The sequence below is a fragment of the Dipodomys merriami genome, unplaced genomic scaffold (assembly GCF_024711535.1).
Source record: "Dipodomys merriami isolate MVZ:Mamm:240054 unplaced genomic scaffold, mDipMer1.0.p SCAF_7, whole genome shotgun sequence".
Lineage (NCBI taxonomy): Eukaryota > Metazoa > Chordata > Mammalia > Rodentia > Heteromyidae > Dipodomys > Dipodomys merriami.
This window is the reverse complement of record NW_027206290.1, coordinates 22,614,109-22,638,201: the sequence shown is the minus strand read 5'-3', so window position 1 is coordinate 22,638,201 and position 24,093 is coordinate 22,614,109. Positions and strand designations below refer to the sequence as shown.

At 36.2% G+C, this 24,093-nt stretch overlaps 1 protein-coding gene across 3 annotated transcripts in view; it reads left to right on the top strand.

Moving 5' to 3' along the window:
• Positions 1 to 24,093, top strand: part of Dpyd (dihydropyrimidine dehydrogenase) — a 709,900-nt gene that overhangs the window by 353,355 nt on the left and 332,452 nt on the right. For all 3 annotated transcript variants that reach the window (XM_070007768.1, XM_070007767.1, XM_070007769.1), the window contains exon 13: positions 13,600 to 13,815. In XM_070007768.1, coding sequence (XP_069863869.1) covers positions 13,600 to 13,815 — 216 coding nt within the window. The remainder of the gene's footprint in view (positions 1 to 13,599; positions 13,816 to 24,093) is intronic.

Sequence of the window (24,093 nt, the reverse complement as noted above, 5' to 3'; positions counted from 1 at the left end):
TAAGGTAGGTCATTGAAGTGCCAAAGTGCACACCAGTGCACAACTGAGTACTATCAATGATGATGATAATGATGATAATAATAATAATATATGCACAAGGGAAAATTCAGCACAGTATTAGAAGCAATTATTGGAAGTAGAGATGTGGCTCAAGTGGTCAAGGACCAGCTTTGAATGAAAAACTCAAATGAGAATTTCAGGCCCAGAGTTCAAGCCATTGTTAGAACAATCAGAAGTCCTAGAAATTAATATTACCATGACTGATGGACAAATGCAGAAGACAGAATCAAGATAGATTTAATCAGGAGACAGAATTTGTAAACTAAGAGACAAAGTATTTAGAATAGACAAAGTATTTACAATAGACAAAGTAGGGGAAGAGAAAAAAGAAGAAGGAAGATCTTCAGGACTTAATGTCATCAAGTAAAATAAATAATGGGCATTATCAAAGAGGAGAGAAATCAAAAGAAAGTCCCTTTAAAGAATAGTAGTGCTGGGCACCAGTAGTTCATGCCTTTAATCCTAACTATGCAAGAGGCGAGAACTGATGATTGAGGTGTTAAACAGCCCAGGCAGAAAAGTCCATGAGACTCTTATCTCCAGAAACCTACCAGAAAACCAAAAGTGGCTTAGAATGATAGTGCACTAGCCTTGAGCAAAAGAGCTCAAGGACTATGTCCAAGCCCCCCAGTTCAAGCCCCACAACTGAACAAAAAGAAAAAAAAAGGATAGCCAAAACTTTCTAAGTTTGAGGTGGAAAATATACATATTGATTAATTAAATCCAGTAGTCTCTAAATAGGTATAGATCCTAGGGATTTATACTGATATGTTGATACATGGTAATTAAACTGATAAAAGTCAGAAACAAATGGAGAATTTTGAAACCAACAGAAGTAATTTACCATATAAACAGCATTCTAAAAGACTATGTCCATAATTTGCCTCAGAAACTTTGCAGGCAAGTAAAGTGTGGGAAGAAATAGTTATAGTATTTACAAAAAAAAAACCTGCCAGCCAAGACACTATACATGGAAATTTTACCTTCCATAAGTAAAGATGAGATTAAAAAAAACTTTTCCTATAGCCATCTAATCTTCAATAAGGAAGCTAAAAAAATAGAATGGAAGAAAGACAGCCTCTTCAGTAAATGGTGCTGGCAAAATTGGTTAATTGCTTGTAGAAAACTAAAGCTAGATCCTTATATATCACCCTGCACCAAAATCAACTCCAAATTGATCAAAGACCTCAGAGTCAAAGCAGACATGCTGAAAACATTACAGGATGGAATAGGAGAAATGCTAGGTCTCCTTGGCTCAGGCCGAAATTTTCTGAATAGAGACCCGGAAACACAACAAATCAAAGAAAGTTTGGACAAATGGGATTGCATGAAGTTGCAGAGCTTCTGCAGGCAAAGACATAGCTACCAAGATCAATAGAAAGCCCATAGATTGGGACAAGATCTTCACTAGCCATACAACGGACAAGGGTTTCATATCTAAAATATACTTGGAACTCAAAAAATTAAATCCCCCAACAACAAATTCTAAGAGAAACAACTGCCCAATAAATAAATGGGCTAAAGACTTAAAGAGAAACTTCTCTGAAGAGGAAAGAAGCATGGCCACTAGTCACATGAAGAAATGGTCAACCTCCCTAGCCATAAAAGAAATGCAAATCAAAACAACATTGAGATTCTACCTCACCACAGTTAGAATGGCTATAATCAAGAACTCTAATAGCAAGAGATGTTGGAGGGGATGTGGACAGAAGGGAACCTTACTACACTGTTGATGGGAGTGTAAACTTGTTCAACCACTTTGGAAAGCAGTATGGAGGTTCCTCAAAAGACTCCACATAGAGCTCCCCTATGACCGAGCAATCCCACTTTTGGGCATTTACCCAAGTGATCACAAACAAGGCCACACTAAAGCTACCAGTACAACTATGTTTATTGCAGCCTTATTTATCATAGCCAAGATATGGAACCAACCCAGATGCCCCTCAGTAGATGAATGGATCAAGAAAATGTCGTATATATACACAATGGAATTCTATGCCTCCATCAGAAAGAATGACATTGCCCCATTTGTTAGGAAATGGAAAGGTTTGGAAAAATTATATTAAGTGAAGTAAGCAGGCCCAAAGAAACATAGGTCCCATGGTTTCCCTTATTTGCAATAACTAGTATATGTCTGAGTCAAGCAGAAAAGGTCAGATAAGTTGATGTTAGATGAAATGAATCCCAAGATAAGTATTCAAATGTTCTTTTTCTATTTCATGCAATTGTTTCTAACATATTTTAAGATGATTTCTATGTTGCTTTGCATGTCCCTCCCCCACGATATAACCCCTGCTTTCACTGTATTTGATGTTGGTATAATTTGTGGAGGGGAAGGGAAAAAACAAATCATTTAAATAGGGATACAGATGGACCCATTGCAACAATGAGATGTACAAGTCATTATGTCGAAAAATGAACTTTACAACTTTGGTGGGGGGGGGGAGGATCGGGTAGGGGGAAGAGAGGGGAGTCTGGGAAGGGATGGGAAGGGAAAACAAAGAGGAGGCAGCAATGCTTGATGAGAAATGTACTGGTTATCTTGCCCATGTTATTGTGCATGGACTGTACAGAGGACTGTAGGGTGTTTTCACAATTAAAAAAAAAACAAAAATTGAAGAAGTTCTTCACCATTGGACATAAATGAAGAAAGATTCAGCGGGACAAATTATTACTAAATAATAGCACACAACTATAGAAAACATAGTTCTCACTTGGAAAGATAAACCTATGGGAAACAGAATATTGTATTATTATGGCAGTTCCTGTCTCTTTTAGCCCTGCTACAAGAGTTAAAAGACAAAAAAAAAACAAACTAAAAACACGGAACAGTGAAGCTACAACATAAAGAGCAATAGCCTTGATATCAGTAACTCAGTATACAGAGAGGAAAGTATATGTGTATCTTCTGTATATCACTGAAATTTAGTCATAACTCAAAATAGACTATTATATAAGTGTTCATGCAAGCCTTATGGCAACCAAAAATTGGAAAACAGTGGTTATAAAAATAAAATACATTTAAACAATCAAAGGATATCAATGCAAAGAAAACATTTTACCACAAAAAACAAAATGCAGAAGGAAAAGGGTAACAAGAGGACAGCAAAGCAGAAAGAAAACAATTAGCAAAATGGAAGCAGTAAGCATTCTTATCAATAATTATTTTGAGTATAAATGGATTCTTCTCTTTGTTATGCACACATACACTCACATTAGAACTAATAAATAATGATAGTAAGAAACATCAGATAAACATGCAAACCATTTTTTCTCAGATAGAAAACTGTAAAAAAATGAAGTAAACCATACCATTTGCAATAGCGTCATATTTTTGTCAGACAATAATATTTTATAGGATAACTACCTGAGGTTACTAATCAGCTGACAGTTGGAGTTTGAGGTAGAGTTCAGATGGAGAATGATTGCATGGGTTTGAATTAATGCCATTTAATTTCCTATCCTTTATTCTAAGCTCAGGTTACAAGCATCATTTTAGCAGCAATGTGAATGTAGTTTTTAAGGAAATGGATAAAATGAGATCCATTACTTGCTAGAAAATTTTCTGTAGCTTCTGATCTTTTCAAAAAATTTCCTTACCAGTAGTGATTTTTCAAAAAGGAGAAATGAGATCTGATTTTATAATTGTGATTACTAGGCCTAGGTATTTCCTTTATGGAAGCAGCTAATCCAAATTAATTTCTACTTTGTAAGTTTTCTCCCCTAGTTGAGTGTTTCTTCAGAGGGGAAAGTAACTGAGCTGGAATTAATTAATGCATTAATCCTGTGTGTGAATTAATCTACCCATAAGTAGCAGCACAATGTTATTATTTGCCTTAAAATAATTTCACAATATATGCTTCTAGAGCAGTTATCCCCAAGACAGAGTTTGTTCTGGTTATATCATAATGTAATTTAAATGAAATGAGTAAGTAAGAGCCATTTGATGATTTTTAGATTGGATGGGATATGAAGTGGCTATATTTTCTCTTCAATCAAATATAACACTACTGATTATCTTGCTTATAGTAGTAATTTTCTTACTTTTAAAAAATGTCATTCTTTCCAAGCAAATTAGGGAAAATACAATGGAATTCATATTTAAAACAAGTTACTTTCCACAATGTCATAATCATTATGTATGCAAATGTTTTAGCTAAGATTTTGTGACCTAGCCATGCATGCTAGTGGTAAAAAGGAACAATGTCATGGTAATAGAAGAGGTCACTATAGTTTTGGACTCTATTAGTTACTTCCATTCTCAAAGCCATTGAGATTATCATTCTACTTTTGATAAGATTCCTCAGTGTGTGTTCTGTGTCTATGAGTTCAATCTAGCCAAGTTAGAAGACTCAGGTACTGATAGTTAGGACATTAGTACTTCAGGAAAGCTGTTTACATAAGACAGAGGTAGCTTGGAATACTGTAGTGGATGCTGGCTTTAATATAAAAAGAATAAGCATCGAACAGGTCTTGCTGTACCATTTAGCTACTCACCTTTGCCCACAGCAGGAAGCTGTTTACTTTCTTTGAACTTCATTTTCCTCATAATTAGTAGGAGAAAATTGCCTGCTTTGAAGATTGATTTACAGAGACAGAATAAATACGAAATACCTACTACTAGATCACTTGTGCCTAGGCCCATATCTTAATGATCTCAAGGATAATTTAACTGTCTTATTTTGTCAGTAAGCTTTCACATTTAGGCAATGTCTTGGTGTTTGTCAAAAATAAGACTCTGGCTGGGAAGGTAGCTCAGTGGTAGAGTGCTTGCCTTGCATGCATGAGGCTCTGGGTTCAATTCCTCAGCTCTACATAAGTAGAAAAAGCTGGAAGTGGTGCTGTGGCTCAAGCGGTAGAGTGCTAGCCTTGAGCTGAAGAGCTGAAGGACAGTGCCCAGGCACAGAGTTCAGGGCCTACAACCGACATCATCATCATCATCATCATCATCATCATCATCATCATCATCATCATCATCATCATCATCATCATCATCATCATAATAAAGACTCAGCATATTAGGACACGTTGAAAGTACCTTTGAGGTTATTTATCGAGCTTAGATACACCCTCAGTAGTCATTTAGTTGAATGAGGTAGACAACTAATACAATCAACCACACTCACATCTCAGTTTTGAAGTGGGGGCAGACCATCCACATGATCAAAGCAGTGATTCTCAGCTGTGAATACACAATGCAGTTCCTTGGAGAAGTGTGTAAGTATACTACTGTTAGAGTCCCACTCCAAGAGATTCTAATGGAATTTGGCTAAAGGATATTTGAGGTTGACATTAGAATTTTTAAAACTCTTCACATTTCGAATGTTTAAAAAGTGAATGCACAGGACTGATAACACACCAACCGTTGGGTGATGGTTGGACTAACGAGAAGATATTGAAGTAGATTCTGTTCTGTTATGAAAATAGAACCATGGAACCTGTTGAAATTGTTTGGGGAAGGAGAAAGGGAAAAGGAAGAGTGCTGAAGGGGGTGTGATTGCTTGCAATATATTATCAACGCAGGTAGAACATAGCAATGAAATCCCCCAACTTCTATAATAAGGTAAGCTATACAATGGAACTATAGAAGACATATATTTTACATAGTACTTAATAACCCAGAACAGTTACTTACCATTCCCACTAGATGGCTCTTTGGAGAGGTTTTATGTTGGAATGATGGAATACTATTTGTATGCATTTTTCATATACACAATCATGGAGCTATACATTCTTGTATATCTGGAATGAAGTTAATTACCATCACATATATGGAGGGTGATCACTTTCGTGAAAAATGATGCAAGAAAAAGATGCTAAATACTGAAGGTCAATGTTCTAATACGTGCAATAAATATTTTGACCATCTTTCTGCCAAGCCTTATTGTAGGTGCTAAAATTAAATTAAGACGGAAACATATATTTGAAAGCAAACAAGTATAGATTATGATAAGAAAACAACTTTGTTTGGGGAACAAGAGTAATTTTCTATTGGAGGTGACAGCTGCAATGGTTCTTGAAGGCTTAATTGGAATTTTTTAAGCATTAAAATCTAGCAGAAAATATTATTCCTGGCCAAAAGAAACACATTGAAATGAATAAATAAATCAATGATGTTATGCTTGGGAAATCACAGGCAGTTCAACAAAATGGAGCAAAAGATAGTGTCAAGAAGCAATTGGTGATGAGATTATAAAAGGTAGTGAAGGGGAATGTCCAAATCAGAATTTCAAATTGTAGAATACTAAGGATTTTGAGTTTTAGTCTATAGGTAATTAGGGATCATGAAGAAATTTGTAGATGAAAATTCCATGGGAAAAATTTAATGTAACCTATATAAATTTGAGAACTCTCAGCATCAGAACCATTGAGTTAATTTTTAGAAATTATACTCAAAGCAACTAAAATCTTAGTTCTTTAAAAATTACTAAGTGGAAAACAAAACTTAAAAGAAAATATTATCTTTTAATATATTTTTCTCAATTGCAATGGCTCATAGGTATGCCGAAGACTTCTTAATTAGAAATATTATTCCTTACTTTTATACTCTAAAACTTGGACATCTTTCTCTGAATCTCCAATTTTACTATTAGTATCTCAGTGCTTTATTACTTTAGCCTTTTTTATCCCTTGAAGTCCTTGCTTAACAGGTGTTTTACCTATAAGCTACATTTCTATTCCTTGACTCTCTTTCCTTTGAGTTTTTTTTTAAATCATATATATTGAACAAAAAAGTGTCTGAGAAGAAATTACGGAAACATTTTATTTCTGAGGGGTAAATTAATAACATTATCCAGCAATACAAAAAGTATTTTTTGTTGTGTCTTTGTAGCTAACTTACAGATACTCACTTAGCCTTCTTTGGCTTTAGGGATTTTGTTGTTGGTGTTTTGTTTCGTTCATTAAATGAAGACTTAAAAAAAAACCCTCTCTTTGACTATTCTGGTTTTACATATTGTAATATAATAACCTCATTGAAAAGGCTGATTGAGAACAGTCTGTAGTAGGCTAAATGGGTTATTTAACTTGACTCTCATGAGTTTTGGAATAGTGTTTATTTTCATGAATTGTTTTAGATATGAGATTGACAAAGTTCAGCACACTAACCTATGAAATAGAAAAGAGATCCCAAAATAACTTGCATACGGTCAGCTGATTTTCAAGAAAGACAACCAAGAATATGCAATTGGGAAAGGAGAGTTCCTTTAGCAAATAATATTGGGGAAACCAGGATGTGGATATCTATATACTTGAATACTTAACCTCATTCTTCAAGGAAATAGAAGAGGCAATCAAAAATTCATATGGAACAGTAAAAGACCCCGAATAGCAAAAAAAAACGATCCTTAACAGAAAAAAAAAAAAACCATTGCTGGAGGAATATCAATACCAAATTTTAAACTCTGCTACAAAGCCATAGTAATCAAAACATCTTGGTACTGGCACAAGAAGAGACCTCAGGACCAATGGAATAGAATTAAAAACCAGAAATGAACCCACAGACCTATACCCACCTAATCTTCAATAAGGGAGCTTAAAAAAATAGAATGAAAGAAAGACAGCCTCTTCAGTAAATGGTGCTGGCAAAATTGTTTAACTACTTGTAGAAAAATAAAGCTAGATCCTTATATATCAACCTGCACCAGAATCAACTCCAAATGGATCAAAGACCTCAGTCAAAGCAGACACCCTGAAAACATTACAGGACGAAGTAGGAGAAACCCTAGGTCTCCTTGGCACAGGACAAAATTTTCTTAATAAAGGCCCAGAAACATGGCAAAAGACATAGCTAGCAAGATCAATAGAAAGCCCATGGATTGGGAGAAGATCTTCACTAGCCATACAACGGACAAGGGTCTCATATCTAAAATATACCTGGAACTCAAAAAATTAAATCCCCCAACAACAAATCCTCAAAAAACAACTGCCCAATAAGTAAGTGGGCTAAAGATTTAAAGAGAAACTTCTCTGAAAAGGAAAGAAGGATGGCCAATAGACACATGAAGAAATGCTCAACCTCCCTAGTCATAAAAGAAATGCAAATCAAAACAACATTGAGATTCTACCTTACCCCATTTAGAATGGCTATAATCAAGAACTCTAATAGCAACAGATGCTGGAGGGGATGTGGACAGAAGGGAACCTTACTACACTGTTGGTGGGAGTGTAAACTTGTGTAAACTTTCCAACCACTTTGGAAAGCAGTATGGAGGTTCCTCAAAAGACGCCACATAGAGCTCCCCTTTGACCCAGCAATCCCACTTTTGGGCATTTACCCAAGTGATCACAAACAAGACCACACTAAAGCTACCAGCACAACTATGTTTATTGCAGCATTATTTACCATAGCTAAGATATGGAACCAACCCAGATGCCCCTCAGTAGATGAATGGATCAAGAAAATGTGGTATATATACACAATGGAATTCTATGCCTCCATCAGAAAGAATGGCATTGTCCATTTGTTAGGAAATGGAAAAACTTGAAAAAAATTATATTAAGTGAAATAAGCCAGGCCCAAAGAAACATAGGTCCCATGGTTTCCTTTATTTGCAATAACTAGTATATGTCTGAGTCAAGCAGAAAAGGTCAGATAAGTTGATGTTAAGTGAAATGAACCCCAAGATAAGGACACAAGTGGTTTTTTTCTTTCTTGCTATTGTTTCTAACGTATTTATAAGGTACCACATGATTTTTTTGTTGCTTTGTATGTCCCTTCCCCACAGTATAAACCCTCTTTTCACTGTATTTGATGTTGGTATAATTTGGGGAAGGGAAGGGAAAAAAACAAATTGTTTAAATAGGGATACAGGTGGACCCATTGCAACAATGAGATGTATAAGATGTTATGTTGAAAAATGAACTTTACAATTTAGGCAGGGGAGCTCCAGTGGTGCAATCGGTTAGCACGAGGTACTTATACAATTTAGGCAGGGGTGGGGTGGGTAGGGATGGATGTAGTTGTGGAGATGGGAGGGAAGGGAAGGTAGGGGAAAAACAAAGGACAAAGGAGGAAGCAACAATGCTTGATAAGAAATGTACTCATTACCTTGCTCATGTGATTGTAACCCCTCTGTACAGTATTTTCACAATAAAAAAACTTATTTTTTTAAAAAAACTTGAATACTTATACCACAAACAAAGGCCAATTCAAAACGAATTACCTTTTTAAATGTAGCAACAGAAGATTTTAAACTACTAGTGAACAGTCTAGGTTGAAAAGTACATGACATTATTTTGACAATAATTCCAATTTGTCCCTAAAAGTACAGGGGACAAAAGCAAAGCTAAGCAAACTGAAAAGCTACACAGCAATGGAAACAATCAGTGGGGTACAGAGAGCCAGCAGAGTGGGAGAAAATATTTGCAACCCATATTTTCAATACAATGTTGGTATCCACTAGAGATAAATTCAGATGCTGAGATATTGAGAGGAAAACAGACCAAATTAAAAGTCCAAAAAGGATCTGAGTAGGCCTCTTCAGAAAGAAGACATATAATTGGCCAATAGGTACATGGAGGAAAATGCCTGACATTACTGATCATTAAAAAAAAATCAAGGGGCTGGGAAGGTGGCTCAGTGGTAGAGCGCTTGCCTTGCAAGCCTGAGGCCCTGGGTTCGATTCCTCAGCACCATATAAGCAAAAAGAAAAAAGCTGGAAGTGGTGCTGTGGCTCAAGTGGTAGAGCGCTAGCCTTGAGCTGAAGAGCTGAGGGACAGCGCCCAGGCCCAGAGTTCAGGCCCCATAACCAGACCCCCCCAAAAAAAATCAAATTAAAATTACTATGAGATATCAAGTGACTGTTACCATAAAGGTGATAGGTAACAAATGTTGCTGAAGGTGAGAAGAACAGCCACTGTACATTGTTAGGTATGTAAATTAATACCATGATGGAAAAGTTCATGGGGTTGGTCAAAAATTTTAAAATAAAATCACTATGTGATATAATAATTCTACTCTTGGATAGTATTCCACCGTAAAGATATAAAATCCTTATGTCAAAGGGATGCCATATACCTATTTTTTATAGAAACTGTATTTCAATAGCCAAGTGATAAAATCACCAAGTGATTATCAGTTGATAACTGGACAAAGGAAATATGGTATAAAACACAACGGATTGCTATTCGGCATTCAAAGAAAGAAATTCTGTCATCTGTGACAAGTTGGGATAAAACTGGAAAAAATTATGCCAGGTGAAACACACTAGGCACACAGAGAAAGCCACTGAATGTTTTCAGATCTGAAGTGGGAAATAGCCAAACTTAGAGGATAGAGGGTTAGGGACCAGCCTTGGCACAGAGGGAATGGGAAGTGAGAGGCAAATAATATAGAATCTTGACAGGATAAATACAGTTTTGAAAATTATTTTACTGTGTACTTATGTCATTACTGGTAAAATATTTGCCAGGCAAATCCTAGCCACTCAGGAAGCTCAGATCACAAAGCTCAGATCACAAAGCCAGCCAGGGCAGGAAAGTTCATGAGACTCTCATCTCCAATTAACCATCTGAAAACTGGACGTGGCACTGTGGCTCAAGTGGTAGATCCTTGAGCTGAAGAGCTGAGGAACAGTGCCCAGGCCCAGAGTTCAATCCCCACGACTGACCAAGAAAAAAACAAAATATTCTACATTGTCCAAACTGCTAAAAATGTCAAATGTTCTTACTACAAGAAAGTATTATTTGTAGTGACTGACATTGTTCACTAGTTGGATCTCATTGTTCTACGCTGTATTCATAAATTATTGCATCACTTGTACCCTATAAATACACACAATTATAAACATCTAATTTATGATAACTGGGAAGGGTAAGTAATTTTTAATGTTTAATATAAATGTTTCATATAAATGGATTTGTGATCATTTGAAAATATGAATATTTCAATGAGCAAAAATTTAAAAATTAAGGTTATTCTAAAACCTGTATTCTGGGCAATAAATCTGGTTAATATACTGATATATTCCATTTGTGGTAGAAGGATAAACAGAGACATATGGCAAATTGATATGGATGTGAATATTTACCGAAAACTTTGCATTTACATATAGCGTTACCTCACTCCTTTTCACAGAGTGTGTGATAAACACTCATTCATGTCAAAACATTCTTTGCTTACGTGTCATTTCTGATGCTAACAGAGCAATCCTTCTTACCGTAGAATTCTTAAGGAGCTCATCTCTGTTGTTCAACATCTAGGCTGTTTTCTTCTCTCTGTTATTTAGTAACACAAGTGGATCGCTGGAAAAATAGTATTGTTTGAAGCTGAGGATCTGGATAGCATATATTCTGGAAGAGTGCACAAGGAGATACGCTTTAATATTTGAACGGGGGGACTAGAGCAGAATGTTCACATCCAAAGATGGTGAACTTTTCTGGAGATCTCCGTGTGTTGGCTGGCCATTGGGATTTGGGAGGAACTAGACCTGGTAGTAAGAGATGAGACCTGAGATGCTCCAGTCCCCAGAGCCAGAGGGCAGGAAGGAGCCAGCTTCCACTCTCAGAAGTTACACTGTAGGCTTAGGGTTACTAGGAGAATGGGAAAAAAAAAACCAGCACCACATTGTGGTGAAGATTCAGGAATTTAAACACAAAGCCAGGAGTCTGCCTGCCAAATTTGAGGACCAGAGATTTCATCATACACACCTCCAAATCAGTGGCATTTTTGGTACATAAAAATATGAATTTTAGCTGGGCGCCGGTGCCTCAGGCCTGTAATCCTAGTTATTCAGGGAGCTGAGATATGAGGATCACAGGTAGGAAAGCCAGCCCGGTAGGAAAAGCCGTGAAACTCTTATCTCCAATAAACCACCAGAAAACTGGAAGTGGTGCTATGGCTCAAGTAGTAGAACACTGGCCTTGAGCTGAAGAGCTGAGAACACTGGCTTGAGCTGAAGAGAGTTCAAGCCCCATGACCTGCTGTGTATGTATATATATACATATATATATATATATATATATATATATATATATACACATAGATATATATATAATGAAAGCTGTACCTCCCATTAGAAAGAGTTTTTTTAATATGTACACATTTACATTTTATTATTTATTGTTAGCTTGGGTGTGTATGTTCTTCCAATAGTATTATAATTCCATGTGAGGACATAAAGTAGACACAGTTACACTGCTCAATTCTCAGCAATGGTTTTTGAGGATATAGCTCAGTGGTAAAGAATTTGCCTGCCATATGTGAAACCAAGGAAGGGGAAGGGGAAGAAGAAGGGAGGGAGGAGTTTTGAAATTCAAATAGATCTCTGACAGAAAAAATCCCTGCCAAAACTGAAGCCCAGATCTCACCAGACACCTTTTTGCATGACCAATAATAAAACACAATAAACCTTTTAATCGGCAAGTATGGTGCCTTTTTATTTACTCAGTGAACTTTGCTTTGCATTATAAATGGTGGAGGCATAGAAACCATTTCTAAGCAAGTCATGGAAACATTTATCTACACAAGACACACAGAATTAAAGTTCTGCTCAAATAACTTTTCTTTTGAGTGATGCTTCACAAGAGAAAGGAACTCTACTTTTGAATTAACTAGCCCTGTCCATTCAGTAGCTACTTTGGCTGAGAAAATTCATCCAATTTATACATTCCAATATTCTTTGTCTCTCAGAGAGAAAGAGAGGAGAGGAAGGGAGGAGGGCAGGAGAGTGAGAAAGAGAGAGAGAGGGAGGGAAACAGGAAAGAAGGGAGAGAGATGAGAGACAGAAAGAGACAACACTGAGTAATCACCTACTGTGTTTTAGTGTGCTAGGTACTGTGTTTCCAGTCTATTATTTCAATAGTCCTCTGAGATAACATTACTACAGTAATTATTTAACAAAGCTAAGTATACAGGTCTGAGTGTTGATGGAAAACTTTAACATGAATTCAATACCTGTCTGGTTTTTATAAAGGCAAACTCCCCTAATACGTATGTGTGTACTATGCTCTATCCACATTAGGTATCTGGCTGTGGCTTATGATCTTCTGAATGTCCCAGTACCCCTCTGAGGTAGAAAATTAAGCAACTAGCATTCCAATTGCTATATTGAAAACTTTAGAGGAGAAAAGGCAGAGGCATGACAGGAGACTTTGCTCAAATCACATCAACAGTAGTGAGATTACAGGAAATTGAATTTCTCCTGACTTGCTGTTGCTCATATCTCTGAGCACTAAGACATTTTTATAAATTAAGTACAAAGAGTCTGGGTTAATGGAACCCGGGTGATAAATTCTAAAACCATTCCCTTTTGTGTTTGAGGCTCAGTATGTTTTAAATAGAGTTGTTTGTTTGTTTAATTGATTTTATTGCTGTTAATACTCTCTATACGGCCTTTTAAATTAGGAAAAAAAAAAGGATGATAATTATATATAAATTTGGTTCATTGCTAAGTGACTTTGGGCCAGTTTTTACTAAGGAAACAAGCCGATGTCATTTATATTAATGCAAATGCTATATGGAAGAGATGGGTGTAAAAGAGTATGTGGACAATGCAGATGGAAAACAAGAGCAATTATTGACCGTGTGTTTCTTTACAGTCCCAATATGGAGCTTCGGTGTCTGTCAAGCCAGAACTACCCCTCTTTTACACTCCCGTTGATCTGGTGGACATCAGCGTGGAGATGGCAGGACTCAGGTTCATGAATCCCTTTGGTCTTGCTAGCGCAACTCCGGCCACAAGCTCAGCGATGATCCGAAGAGCTTTTGAAGCTGGATGGGGTTTTGCCATTACCAAAACTTTCTCTCTTGATAAGGTAAGAAGATATTCTGGGAGTTGTGCTTCCATGTTTCACATATATTTTAACAATATCATAAGAAGCACATAATGGAACCGGTTTTGTTTTTCCAAGTATTAGCTCTTAAATTCTTGATATTAAGCCAGACACTTTATTTTATTTTTATTCTTACTTTTTTTGTTGGTGATGGGACTTGAACTCAATGCCTGGTCGCCATTCCTGAGCCTCTTTGTGCTCAAGGCTAGTGTTCTACCTCTTGAGACACAGCACCACGGCCAGTTTTTGAGTGGTTAATTGGACATCAGAGTCTCACAGGGACTGTTCTGCCTAGGCTGGCTTCGAACCACAATCCTCAAATCTCAGCCTGCTGAGTAGCTACAATTATAGTTGTGAGCCATTGGCAGCTGGCCAAGCCATAGACTTTAATTTCCTTTCATTCCATTGGTCCTGCGGCTAGATTAAGACATACACTTTTCATTTTGTTTTTGTCTAGAAATCATCAAAAATTTAAATACTACAAAGGTTTATTTGATAATCGTAAACACCTGGCATTTCTGCATTTGTTCAATTTAATTTGAAATAATACCTAAAACTGTGGCTATTAACTATATGCTATATGCTCTTAACTATACATACAGTGGTATTTAGATAAATTTATATGATATATAAGTGACATAGACATATATCTTTAAACATTGCTTTCAAAATACTGAAATCTTTCAAAATCCTACCTTCTAACTTCTGGACACACACAATATAAGATTACATTCTACCATCTCCATGTTAGGCCATGCAGTCTGGAAGTATTTTATCTAATTGTAACTTAGTACCAATTGATTGGCTTTACTGTCCCACCTCCTCCCTACTCTCCTAGGCTTTGTGAAAAACTATTCTGTACTCAAATTCTGTGAGAACATCTTCGTTTTCCCTCCCACATATGGTTTTACTCATGTGATTACTTGACTTTGGGTATCTAGCTCATTTCAAGTAACGTAATGATCTTCAGTTCCACCTACATTGTTTTGTTGCAGATTACAAGATGTCATCTTCTTCTGTGGAGGGATAGTATTCCGTTGTCTGAGTGTACCATTTTTTCCTTATCAATTGAGTAGTTCATGTCCTTTAGATGCTTCAATTGCTGACCTCTTGTGATTGGTTCTCCAATATTTAAACATGGGACTTTGTGTCTCTACAACATGTTTGTTTCATTTCTTTTGAACAAATACCCACTAGTAGGATTGCTGGATTATATAGAGGCTGTAATTTTAATTTTATAATTGACATTTATTGAATAATTTTTGGATTGTGTAAATTAGGATGCAGCTTTAATATACAGTTAAATTGATAGTGGAGTTTTTTACACAAGATCCTGGGATCCTAGACATTTCAAAAAGAACCTCAACTATATTTTTTGGTATAGGTAATAAGATTCTCCATGAATTTTTGAAAATCAGGGCCCCCCAAGGTTCATGTGATTTTGCACTTAGATGAGAAGTATCAAACTTAGTAGGAAGTGCAGGTTCAGAGTAAGTCTTTTAAGGCACACAGACACATAGATGCATATTTTCAAACCTGGGTGACTTATACAATACAAATTGGCATCTTCATGATCTTAACTTGTTTTTTTTTTAATTGTTATTTTTTTATTGTGAAAATACTGTACAGAGGAGTTACAATTACATGGGCAAGATAATGAGTACATTTCTTATCAAGCATTGTAGCCTCCTCCTTTGTTTCCCCTTCCCATCCCTTCCTATCCTCCCTCCCCGCTACCCCCCCCACCTCCCCACCCAATCCTCCCCAACCCCCACCACCAAAGTTGTAAAGTTCGTTTTCAACAGAACAACTTGTACTTCTCATTGTTGCAACGGGTCCACCTGTATCCTTATTTAAATGACTTGTTTTTCCCCTATGCCAGTTCTGGGGCTTTAACTTTGGGCCTCAGAGCTGTCCCTGAGATTTTTTTGCTCAAGGATAGCATTCTACCTCTTGAACCACCATTCCAATACTAGATTTTTGGTGATTAATTAGATATAAGAATCTCATAGACTTTCCTACCTGGGCTGGCTTTGAACCATGGTCCTCAGATCCCAGCTTCTGAGTAGCTAGGATTACAGGCAAGAGCCACTGGTACTAGATCTTTATGTGTTTTTTTTAAGTAGAAAACACCAGCAGAATTTAATATTTCTCATACTATTATCTGATAAAATTTGGAAGCCAAGCCTCTTGATACATTTAGTACTAACTAGTAGTTAGTAATAATTAATGTAAGTCTGGTGACTAAGAAAGAAGTATCATTATTTAAATCAGCCTTATCCTTAGGCAAAGAAAATAATAGAGAACAAACATGTCCCATTAAGCACATTCTCTCCCTCTTTCTTCTTTTACTAGGATCAATAGCTGGCATTATTATGGCTAAAACATTACAGCTGTCTCATTCTGACAGTTTTACAAGATGTTATGTGTGAATGTGGTCACGAATATCTAGAGAGTTCTCAAAAGTTAGAAAAATCAGCCCAAGGGGGAAATATACTCCTTGAAGATTTTTATATTTAAATATCAAAAGAGTTCATTCCTTCCAATATATTGAATATGAAAAGAGACTTCTTTTACATGAAGTATAAAAATAAATAGAAAAGACTGCATTCAGCTTAAGAATACCACCAATCAATTGCTTACAATATTGTAGAATAGTAGTGATATATTTTCTTTATTTCAACTCATCCTTCAAGAATTAAGGGGAAGCTCTAATCAAATGTTTAATCGGTGGTTGATACAACCTCTGACAGCATGTAATGATTATATTAGTTATGCTATTAAAATACACATATGTAAACAGAAATAGCGAGCTAATCAGGTTTAAGTAAAGAATTATGGCAAAAAGCTATTGCTACAAATGTGTTGTTTGTTTTGCTTGCAACATTGAATTCTGATGAATCAGAAACAGCATTCTTCCCTCTGTTGGTGATACACATGGATTAGTCAGACTAAGTCTTTCAATAACCTGGGAACAGTTAACTTTGCTAGCATCACCAGCAGAAAGAACTGTGAAAGGTAACTTCCTTCTAAACCTCCAGTCTGAATTGGATTTGTCCAATTCATAAGTCTGTGATGCTAGTTCCAAAGGGGAGTTACAAACAAATGCAAATTAAACTTGTGTGTGAAATATAATGTTGGGGATGAAATAGTGTGCAAAGACTATTGTGTAGATTGCAATAACGCGATGATGCCACTTTGCACTTTCATAATGCCATTTTCAAAACCATTACTTCCTACATACAAGTGGGTAGAATATCTATCTGCCTCACAGACAACCACATTTTGTGCTCTTTACATTGTCCCTGCTTAGTAATTATGCTGGTTATGAATGTATAATTACATCTTATGAGTATCTTTACTTTCTTGTTGAAAAAACATTGCTGTATGCAACATTTGAACTCATAAGTTTCTACAGCCTTCTACAAACACATAATTGAAATATATATAGTATACATTTGTGTGACATTACAGCACACCCATTGAGACTAGCCTTATTATAATTTATTATGCCAATTCAAGGATCTGTTTAAAATGTATTAAAATTACGAATCTTGACATTTGAAGTTTGGATGCTCTTAATATAACAAAGGTTAGATGACAGAGTTTTGTTATCACATGAAATATTAATATTTCACAATACAGTTGTGATGAAGTACAATTTTCTGAGCCTGCATATGATAAAGAAATTAAATGCTTACCAAGGGAGTTCAGTAAAAATTAGAGCTCAGCCTGAACATCTGCCGGAAATTTTATTATCCTGTCCTACTGACTGTGTGGCTCCCTTGTTTTTTTCTAGATTGACAGCTGAATATTGCACTGATTTCTGCAGCAATTGCATTTAGGTGAACTTTGTTTCCCTTTTTCCTTATTTTTTGGGGGGTTTAGAACATGCTTTTGATTTTCATCCTATTTTTTTTATACTTGTGACATTTGTAGATGCCAGATTGAGGTCTAATACCCTGTAGCAATGATAGACCATTGACTTACAGTGAAATGCCATTTGATATCTCAGTAAACAGAAATATTATTATTCTTTACTGTGCAGTCTGTATAAAAGCTGTATGTGCTTTCTTTAGGGAGGCAAATGATCAGATTTTTAATGTCAAATATGAAAAGATGTGTGTTTGCCTTTGTGTTAAATAACATCAAGCATGGCTTTTATTAACTATATTTTTCCTTCCCAAATCAGTATTCCTTAGAGTATCCCCAAATAACTACATATTTCTTATTCAGATTTGACTATCTTCTATAAGGGAAATAAATTATATTCACAATAAAATTAGAAAATTCTCTTTATAAATACATGCTAGGTTGAAGTTTACAGAAAAAAAAAGAGAACTCAACATGCCAAGGTTGATTAAAGCTGAATTATCATAATGACCCTGAGAAATGCTTTCTTTAGCTGAGGCTTGAAGTGGTCTGAACTTCAAATAAAATCACCTCTTGACTTATAGTCACCTTAAATTGTTAGAAGGGAGATAAAAACATTTTGTTTACATTTACCATCCTCATAAATATTGTCCTCTTCGTGAGCTACCTATAGCATATCATGAATGTGTATGTATGTATATACATATATATTCATAAAACTCGTCATTGATTTTCAGTAAAAAAATTGTGAACACATTTTCTTTTAGTTTCACATGATTAGTTAAATAGGTAAAGGCAGAGATGTCTTGTTCAAGGTAAAATGCTGAACACTAAAAAAATCAAAAAAATATTTAAGGTCCTTCATAATTTTTGGAGTCAAAGTATCAATTGTAGCTATTTCTGTAAAATATCCCCTCATACTGTATTGAACAATCCTTCATTTATAGGGAGCATTTAATAAATACTTTAGAAATATTTTGGGGGTAAATTAATACATGGATTTTTTTTTTTACATCAGCTTATAAAAGAGATTTTCCCCCTGCCCATATGAATGGATAAGTAACACATAAAACAGTTTTGCGTTTTGATCTCCATCAAAGGAGAAAAGGCTAATTTAAAATTTCTCATCTCCTAACTTGTTTCCTGTGTTACATCTGCATCTGGCTAAGACTGAGTGTGACATGCGTGGATTATATGTTAAGGCCTAGATTGTTAAACAGACCTTGAAAATGCACAAGATTATTGAGAAAAGACAGTGCAGATTGCATAAAATTAAAGACCAAGAAATGGTCTGTCAATAGTCCTGACAAAAGAAATGTAGCCTAATCTTGAATGCTTTTTTGGCAAAGAATATGCTGGGTGGGTAAGGCAGTATTGTCCAGGCTAGCTATAGAAAGATCTATTTTTAAAATATGGTCCTATTTATTGACCACCAAATTAGCCTTTATGTAAGCCACAGCCACATTTTATGTATAATACTCCCCTCAGAGTCATCACAGAATATATTAGTACAACTTATTAATATAAATGAGTTGTTGGTTTTTTTTAAATAACATGTTTCTTCCTCACCCCACCCCCAAATAAATATCCCCAGAGAAAGGCCAGCAAGAGTGGAGAGGCTCTGCAATGTACAGAAAGACAGCTTTGACTTGGATCACTCTGGTCTCTAAGCAAAACAGCTTTGCAATCGCTGGTTGGACATGATGTTTAGTAGGATAGGCTGTTGTCATGGTTACGGTTATTATGTATTTTTTCATTACTATTTATCGAGTATTCAGAAGGTACAGACTAAATACTTTTCAGAAGTTATTTCACTGCATCTCAACAACATTCCTCTATGACATACGGCATTTTTTCCCTCCAGATGAATGGTCTGAACAAGTTACAGGACTTACCAGGGACTTAATGCAATCATTAATTATGTTTGCTCACAAACATGTACACTGGCGATTTGGACTGAATTCATAGGGACAGGTCTTGTGTTTCACAAGGTGTCTGTGGGAATTCTGCATACTTTTGCACGTAGTTTGTGGAGGCCTGGGACCTGGCAAGGTGTTCTCATGGATGAATCTGCAGCCTCAGGGGGGCGTGCATTCTCTGTGTCTCTTCCCAAACTCTCTTTGTCCCCTGGTGTCTCAGCATCAAGCAGGCTGGTTTGGGCTTGTTTATAAGGTGGCAGTGTTCAGGAGATGGAGAGCGGAAAGGCCAGTGGATACAGACTCTAGAGCAAGCACCATCATTTCTGTGATACTTTCTTGACTGAAGCAACTTACAAGGTCAGTTTGGGTTCAAGAAGTAGGTAAGTGCTGTCAGTGTATTGATGAAAAGGATTACGGAAGTATATAACAAGGGGATATGTATACAGATTATGGTCCCTTCGCCAGCCGTCCTAACTTATTCTCCAGTAGTAGTAATCCCCACATGTCTATATGTGAACTGTGCCCCCCTCTTTTCAAGGTACCTGGTATGTCATCTAATCATGACATTAGGCTCAGGGGCCTGGATCATTTCATCTACATTAGTCCAAATGTGATTGAGATTATTCAAGTGCAGCTTTTCTTTTTCCAGGATTCTGTGAAATAGAAATACAAATTTTCTATTTCTCCTATACCTAACATAAAATGATTTGGTCAAGAAACCCACATGAGACCTAGTCCTTTAGAAATGAGAAATAGAGGCTATCTAGCAATGCTGCAATTCAGTTTGGCACATGTTTTCAGTGCCTCTTAACTCCAGGGATAGGGAATGATTCTAATGTAGGGCCTAGTTGTGCTTTCTATTTGTGGTTTGTGAATTCATTGGTCTACTACTGATTCTTCCCTCTGGGCAGCTGTCTCTAGCTTCTCCTCATGAATGGGCAGTGATGGGCCATGTTGACAGCTAAGTAGTTTCATCATGAGATTCCTGACCATTGAAAGATAAGGCTACCTGTTCTCTTTACTTGTAATTATCTCTTTTCATCCTCACTCATGGTGATGTACTTATAAAACTCTGACTTCTTAAAATATCTGGTAAGGACTGGCAACCTCCCACATCCATAAAAGTTTCCACAGTTCTTTCAATCTTCGATATGCCTTTCTACTGAGGTATAGTGTCCTTGAGAATCTTAGAATTCCACTTGCCTGTGTGAGAACTTCTACCGTGGCCTTAGATCTTTCTGAAGTCTAACAAACTAACCATCTATATATGTATGTATTTATGTATATATATAGATAGATACACACATACATATAGACATGCATATATAAACTACAAATGCATACATATATTCAACTATACATGCATACATGCATGCATACATACATACCTGTGTGTGTTTATGTGTGCATATATATGGGTAGGGGTTTTGTACTGACCCTTTGGTTTGTCTTTTGTTTTTGAATTCAGGTCTGGTCTTTCTAATTCTTCCCATATTACCTTGAACATGAAACCTTCCTGCCTTGGGTTGGGATTATAGCCATACACTATTTCACCCAGCCTACCATAATAGTCATGATAGGGCCTTTACTCTAGGCTCTATTGAAAATCTTTTTTTTTTCTATGTAGGAGAAACTAATCATAAACAATACTTTTATTTTCTACCTACGTGTGTTTGGGAGTAGGAAGGAGAGACTGTTGATTTGTTTAAGCTTTGCTTAGCAAACTAAATATATCTTTAGCTCTATTCTTCCAGTGCTTTATATATTTGGGTAGAATTACTTAACAGACACTCTCAATATTCTGTCCAGAGAAATCCAAATGCATGATGTGCAGTGTCTATTTGTGAGTTACCTCCACCAATATTCTTGTCAATTGTTCTGTCACCACATAATACAGGCTCCTTCTTTTCCTAGCCCCAGTGAGATGTTTCTCATCTTCTAGGCAACTTAAGCCTCTAGTAACTTTTAAGCTGCTACTATAAACAGTACATTCGTCCAACCCTCACTAACAGCCTTCTCTTGCTTTTGCAACCTGTTTACCATGTTGAAGACAATGCCACCTAACATAAAAGAGTTACTCTACATATCAAGCTATCCCATCATTTGAACCCTTGTTCAATGCAGCAGCAAGTCATGTGCCCTTGTTTCTGTAGTTGAAAGAAGTGGTCAAGGCTCAGTTGGGTGAGCTTGCTATTAATCCACTGAGTTAGTTGCATTGGCTTGATCACCTGCTTGGAGGTAGGCTGATGGCTGGTCTGATGGCTTCATTCACCTGTCTGATAGTTATCAAACTCAATGAGTTTTAATTCTACATGGTCAGATCTTGACATTACTCTGAGCTTCTTCACCAGGAAGTAATGGTTCCAAAGGCAAAGAAGGAAGTTGTGAACATATTTGAGGCAAAGGCTTTGCAGTTGCACAATCTAACTTTATTCCAGTATTCTGTTGCCATGGGGTCAGATCAGATTGACAGAACATGAGAATGGTTCTTCTTTCCCAGAGACTGAAAGCTCTCATATGAGGGTTTGAACAGAGGTCTATGGGATGCATAGCTCTTTCTATTACAGCAAGATTTTCTTCCTAATTTTTCCTTTGGATATCTCACTTACTCATCTCTAAAATGAGAGCTGTTGATGTGCATGTTCTGCAGAGAACTAGAGTAGAACTGAAGCAGGTGCACTGGGGGCTTCCTTCCTGCTAGCAGTGTGACACCACTTATGCTTATATGTCTACTGAGAAATACAAATTACACAGATGTTTTAAAGAAGAGGAGTATGTGCACTGTGTTAAATCTTGCTGAAAATCCATTGTCATTCAATGCCAATTCCTCTATTTCTCCTTTTCTCTAGCTTACACAGGCCCTCTTTCTATCTTCCAGCATGGCACCTATGACCCCATTTGGGAGTTCTTTGGCTTTGGTATTTGCTCTTCCTGGAAGAGATCTTTATATGACTGGATCTTGCTTCTCTTTTGGTTCTCAGATCAATAGGACCTCAAATAAGTCTTTGCTAAGCACTTAAAATTCAGTCTTCATACCTTTCCTGTGTTGTTTCCTTCTTCATTGCCCTTTGCATAAAGGCCCAGTGTCTTGACAATTTGGTTCCTTGTTTATCTTCTTGGTTGAGCCACTTTAAGTGGGTTCCCTATGAAAAGGGATATTGTCTTTGTCAAAATTTCATGCCCAATGCCAAGAACAAGGTCTGGCAGAAAGGGAGGACTCACTAAACACTTGTTAGATGGATGAATAATTATAGAATTCTAATTTGAACCACAATTCCACATGACAGCTCTTCAGTTACTTGGAGACAGCTTTTATGTCCCATCCATGAGCCTTCTATTTTCTCTTTCTAAATAGTCCTGTATTCTTTCCCATAATAAAATTTGTAGAGTTTTTTTTTCCATGTGGGTTGTCTGTTCTCCCATGTGGATTTCAAGAAACTTGTTTCCAGCCACATTATCTTAATTGAGAGGAAGTAGTGTCTACATTTACTCAAATTGCACAAATTGCTCATACCTAGCAACCAGATAAGCATTGTGAAAAAAAATTTTCAAGATCATAATTTGAAAAATAATATTTAAAGCTTCACATTTCTTGAATACATTATATAATGTTTTTAAACCTGATTAACCTTTTTTTCAAATTACAAAACAGAATATCATATTTATTTCCATAACTCATTTTAGAAGGCTTTTTGGAAATGCAAAGTGTATATTTTCTAAATTACTAATCAAATTGATTGGTTTTGCTGTCATCAACAAAGCTCTATATTACTTCATTATGATAGTCTATGAAATAATGCCTGAATAATAAATATTGCATTTTCATTGCTATCATTCTAGTTTCACACATTTTCTGTAATTAATTTCTATTTATTTTGTAATGTTTTTCTCCTGATATATCCTTGTGCATTAACTAGAGGCTTATATTTATTTCATAAATTCAGTGTTAATTTACCTTGGAGGCTTTTGGCATGCACAAAACTAAAATCACTTCTATGTACTAATTTGATTGGCTAAGTTCTTTAAGAATTATTTAGATTAATTTTGTCAAAATTTCTAAACCTCACTTTCAAATTATAAAGAATGTGTTCCTTGTTTGTTTATCTATAAATCTATCTAGAATAGAGCTGGTGCTTGGGCTTGAACTCAGGGCCAGAACACTGTCTCTTAGAGCACTAATGCTCTACCACTTAAGCCATACTTCCCTTTCTAGAGTTTTGCTGGTTAATTGAAGATAAGAATCTCTTAGACTTTCCTGCACAAGCTGGCTTTGGGCTAGGATTGTCAGATCACAGCCTTCTAAGTAACCAGGATTAGCAGTGTGAGCCATTGTCACCCCACCAAAAATAAGTTTATTTTTAATAAACCCATTTTATAATTCACACACATGAGTGCTCATGGATTCAAGTGTTTATGGATACCTATTAGGCTCTTTTGTGAGGTAATCTTGGTCCCTTCAACAACAAAA